General features: G+C 49.9%; 2 protein-coding genes across 2 annotated transcripts; both read right to left on the reverse strand.

Moving 5' to 3' along the window:
* Positions 1–2,920: 2,920 nt before the first annotated feature.
* Positions 2,921–3,232, reverse strand: LOC145957884 (uncharacterized). The gene has a single exon (XM_083074305.1). It carries the CDS (start codon positions 3,230–3,232, stop codon positions 2,921–2,923), a length of 312 nt encoding a protein of 103 aa, XP_082930431.1.
* A 638-nt stretch (positions 3,233–3,870) lies between these two features.
* LOC145957885 (uncharacterized) lies at positions 3,871–4,496 on the reverse strand. Its single transcript, XM_083074306.1, has 2 exons — positions 4,464–4,496; positions 3,871–4,221 (listed from the first exon to the last, which is right to left on the reverse strand). The coding sequence occupies exons 1-2, from the start codon at positions 4,494–4,496 to the stop codon at positions 3,871–3,873; spliced, it is 384 nt and encodes a 127-aa protein (XP_082930432.1).
* Between the last annotated feature and the right edge of the window lie 282 nt (positions 4,497–4,778).

The raw sequence follows: 4,778 nt of genomic DNA on the forward strand, positions 1-4,778 counted from the left end.
GTTGCACCCCAATAGTTGGGGTTTTTTTAGGGCCTTTCAGGTTCTATGCTCGACCCTAGGGATAACGGTATCTCTCCTTGTCTTTCTTCATTTTTACCAACTAAAGCTGGGCGTACCCCCCTATGGTTGGGCTTCTTTGAACGGCAGTAAGGCTGGGGGATTATTTTCCCTCAACTCCCAGTCTTACAAAAATTTCAAGCAAGAGTTTTTCCGGGTTCGGCTCGTGGATGTGAACCCGCTAGAAGATGGGGTATTTTACTTCGGCGGGCTACCGAGGTTCCCTCTTTATTGGCAGCAAGCTCCAGCCAGGTTTCACGGGTCGGGCAACCTTCAGTTGACAGCCTCGGAGGCTGTTGCCATTGCCGACCTAGAGGCGCTCCCTCATCCCTTGGACTGCAAGCTCGTTTTGTCGCTTGCTAACTCGGTGTACAAGGAGAGGGGCCTAGAGAGTGAGTATCTCATTTTTTTTTTGGCTGTTAAGGGCTTGGGAATTTTTGCTTTTACTGACGTATCTAATTGTTGTACTTGCAGGTATAATGGGCAAAAGAAAGTGGCACGAGTTGAAATCACGCTACAACGTTGCCGAGATTGAGGTTCCTGAACCTCAAGAGGAGGACGTGGCCCCCCTGGAGACCCGTAGAAAAAGAAAGAGAGGAGAAAAAGAGGTCGGGGGGACCTCTACCCATCAAGATGTTGAGGAGGTGACCTCGAAGGCTGCCGATAGTCACGCATTTCACCTTACCGGGGGTTCACCGCCTGAGGGAGCTCCCCAGGTTGTTGAGGAAGTCGCTCGGGCCGCCAAGCCGACTGCCCAGGCCGCCGAGGTTAGTGCTTTTCTTTGTGGTTTTCCTTTTATATTGGTCTTTCTCGTCCTCTTGACTTGGGAGTAAATTTTTGTGTTTTTGTTTTTGTAGGCGAGGGATGCTGCGGAGATCCCGGTGGCTCTGAGCTCGGGGGTACCAGGGGCGGGTACCTCCGTTACTGAGCAGGGGGTGCCTGCCTCTGCTTCTTTCACAGCTCGCGGGGAGGGGCTGAGTGTCGAGGTCCCGACATGCACTCTCGCGACTTCGGCGCCGCCGTCCAGTTCTTCGAAGGGGCCCCCCAGAAGCCAATACCTTGCCATCACTATGGAAAAGATCACTTCGGAGGATCTGGATTCTCTGTGGAGTGCAGGGGTGACCTTAGAGAAATTCTTCTTCAAGGACTCGTTGAGCACGGCTGATCAGGCTATGATCGAGTCGGTCGGGCCAGTAGAGGGCCTTGATTCTGCTGAGGTCTTCTTGCAAAGGACAATGGCCATCGTGGACTATTGGAAGCGTAAATGGGCCAAGCAGCAGGAGGACCTGGCGAAGCTGAGGGGCCGAGTCCAGCCCTTGAAGGAAGAGACCAAGACCTTGAAGGAGGAGAATAGGGATTTGGCGGCTGCCCTTGGTGATGCCAAGCTGCAAAATGAGGCCGAGCTCCAAGCCACCAGGAGGGATCTGGAGAGGGTTCAGAAGTCCTTAGAGATTGCTCTGAGGTCTAATGAGACTCACGCTTCCCAAGTGAGTGAGCTACAAGAGCTCGCCAATTCTTCTGAGGCCGGGTGCGTGCCTTAGAAGACGAGGTAACTTCTTTGAAGGCCGATCTCATGGTGGCGGCTGAGAAGCGTCTTTGTGACGAGGTGCTTCTCGGTGGGAAAGAAGAGGAGGTTGCCGCACTCAGGGTGGACCTCTCGAAGATGGCTGCGGAGAAGGCGGAGCTAGAGAAGAAGCTCGAGGGAACTGAGCGAGCTATCCTGTTCGAGCACAAGAGGGGATTCCTCAAGGCAGCTCGCCAGGCGAGGCTACTTGCGCTGGGGGTCGACCTCTCTGCCATGCACATGGAGAAAGAGGTGCGCTTCGGGAAGCTGGTGAAAGAGGACGACCTCCAGGACATCTCGAGCGAAAATGCCTCTGCCTAGGCTAGTTTTTGTATTAGTTTATTTTGTTCTGCTTCATTTTTTCTTTGGATTCAGGTTTCGAACTCTGCAAACATTGATGTGTATATGATATTTTTTGTAATAGCTTAGTTTATTTTGTTCTGCTTGTTTTTTTGTGCTTTTCCAGGGCTGAAACTTGGCCTGATGTAAGTAATTCGTATTGAGGTTCGAACTCGACCCTTGGCGAGATAGAGCGATTTAGACCGAGATTTGAACTCGAACTTTTTGTAAGATAAAAATAATGTTTGCCGAGGTTCGTACTTGATCCCGGTTAGAGTGAAACAAATCGTACTAAGGTTCGAACTCGACCTCGGTTTAGCGTAAAGTAACTCTTACTAAGGTTCGAACTCAACCTCGGGTTAGAGTGAAATAAATCGTACCAAGGTTCGGACTCAACCTCAGTGTAAAGTAACTCTTGCGAAGGTTCGAACTCGACCTCGGGTTAGAGTGAAATAAATCGTACCAAGGTTCGAACTCGACCTTGGTTTAGCATAAAGTACCTCTTACTAATGTTCGAACTTGACCTCAGGTTAGAGTTAAATAAATCGTACCAAGGTTCAGACTCGACCTCGGTGTAAAGTAACTCTTGCGAAGGTTCGAACTCGACCTCGAGTTAGAGTGAAATAAATTGTACCAAGGTTCGAACTAGACCTCGGTTTAGCGTAAAGTATCTTATGGTGAAATGGTGCAGAATTAAGAAGATATGAGTGGAAAAGAATGAGTTATTTTATTGATGTTATGTGTGCCTCGTTAAAAACCCTCTCAGCCAAAACCCATTTTTCTATTTTTTGGGACAAAAGACCGAGGCGGGAAAAGAGTGCACAGCTCATTCATACAATTTTAACTGAAATAAAACTTGAGATGCATGGCATTCCAAGTTCGCGGGATGGGTTTTCCACTGAGTTCTTCCAGTCGGTATGCCACGTTCTCCAAGTCTTCTACAACTCGGAATGGGCCACCCTAGGTGGGTGCAAGCTTTCCGTCTGATGTGTCTCTCCGTGCTTCACCTAATAGTCGCCATACCAGGTCACCAACTCGGAAAGAGCGAGGTCGTACTCGCATATTATATCTTCTGGAAGCTCGGAGTTTGTAGGCTTCTTCATGAATCTGAGCTTCGTCTTTGTGCTCGTCAATCAAGTCAAGGTCAGCTACTATTTCTTGAGCATTTTGCTCGCTGTTGAAGACCTGACGTTTGTGAGATGTCACCCCGACTTCCACTGGGATCATGGCGTCAGTTCCATAAGTTAGCCTATAAGGCGTTTCCTGCGTCATTGATTGAGGGTGCAATGGTACGCCCAAAGGATGCTGGGAAGTTCGTCAGCCCACTGTCCCTTGGCGTTCCCTAGCCGCTTCTTGAGTTCTCGGAGTACCACTTTGTTTGCAGCTTCGACTTGGCCATTAGTTTGCAGATGTTCCACCAAGGTTGGGAGGTGCTTAATTCCAAGTTCCCGAAGGAAGTCTTCGAAGCTTTGCGTGATGAACTGTCGGCCGTTATCGGTGACAAGGGAATGTGGGATTCCGAACCTGCATATGATGCTCTTCCAGGTGAACTTCCGTATATTCTTAGTGGTGATCTTGGCGAGTGGGCACGCTTTGATCCACTTGGTGAAGTAGTTGATTGCCACCAAGAGGAATTTGAGCTGACATTTCACGGGGGGGAACGGTCCTAGGATGTCCATTCCCCACTGGGTGAAAGGCCACGGGGACATCATCTGGTGGAGAGCTTCGGGTGGTTGTCGATGCGCGTTGTCGAACTGCTGGCACTCTTTGCATTTTTGCACGTAGACTTGGCAATCTGACTTCAAGGTGGGCCAGTAGTACCCAGTCCGGAGTACCCTGGCTTCCATCGAGCACGCTCCGGAATGCATTCCACATATACCTCGGTGGATCTCCTCGATGACATAAGCGGCTTAGGGTGCAGTCAAGCATTTGAGCAACGGGGTGGAGATTCCACGCTTGAACAGTTCGTCTCCGACAATTACAAACTTAGCCGACCTTCTCCTCATCTTCTGAGCTTCATCTTTATCCTCGGGTAGAATTCCTGCCTTCAAGTAGTTCCAAATACCTGTCATCCACCCTTGTTCTACGTAGTCGCTGGTGTTGACGACCTTGTCGTCCAAGCTGGGTGAATGCAAGGTTTCCTGGATAATGGTCCGATGCTGTCCAAGGCGTTTGGTACTAGCGAGCTTTGATAGGAGGTCAGCTCTGGTATTTTGCTCTCGCGGTACATGCTTTATAGTGAACTCGTCGAAGGACGAGATCTAATGTGATGCCATGTGGAAATACCGCTGTAGAAGAACATCCTTCGCCTGGTATGTGTCGTTGAGCTTCTCTACCATGAGTTTTGAGTCGCTGTTGCAACTCACCCTCCGTGCTCCGAGATCGTGGGCTAACCTTAGCCTTGCGAGAAGTGCTTCATACTCTACTTGGTTGTTCGTCACTTTGAAACCGAACTTGAGAGATTGTTCCAATGTGACTTGGTTCGGCCCTTCCAGGATGATACCTGCCCCACCACCTTTAGAGTTAGAGGACCCATCAACATACAAAGTCCATACCTGTGGTTCCTCGACCGAGGTTGGCGTCAGTTTGGCCACGAAGTCAGCTAAGCATTGGGCTTTCAGAGTACCGTGGCTTTCGTACTGGATGCCGAACTCGGACAATTCGACCGACCAATGTATCATCCGCCCGGAGAGCTCTGGCTTTCTCAGGATTTGCTTGATTGGGTAGTCGGTCTTGACTATCACCTGGTGACTCTGAAAGTAAGGTCGAAGACGCCAAGCTGCAGTGAAAAGTGCCAGTGCAAGCTTTTCAATCGTCT

This window comes from Cajanus cajan, chromosome 5 (genome assembly GCF_000230855.2).
Source record: "Cajanus cajan strain Asha chromosome 5, NIPB_CcT2T_4, whole genome shotgun sequence".
Taxonomy (NCBI): Eukaryota; Viridiplantae; Streptophyta; class Magnoliopsida; order Fabales; family Fabaceae; genus Cajanus; species Cajanus cajan.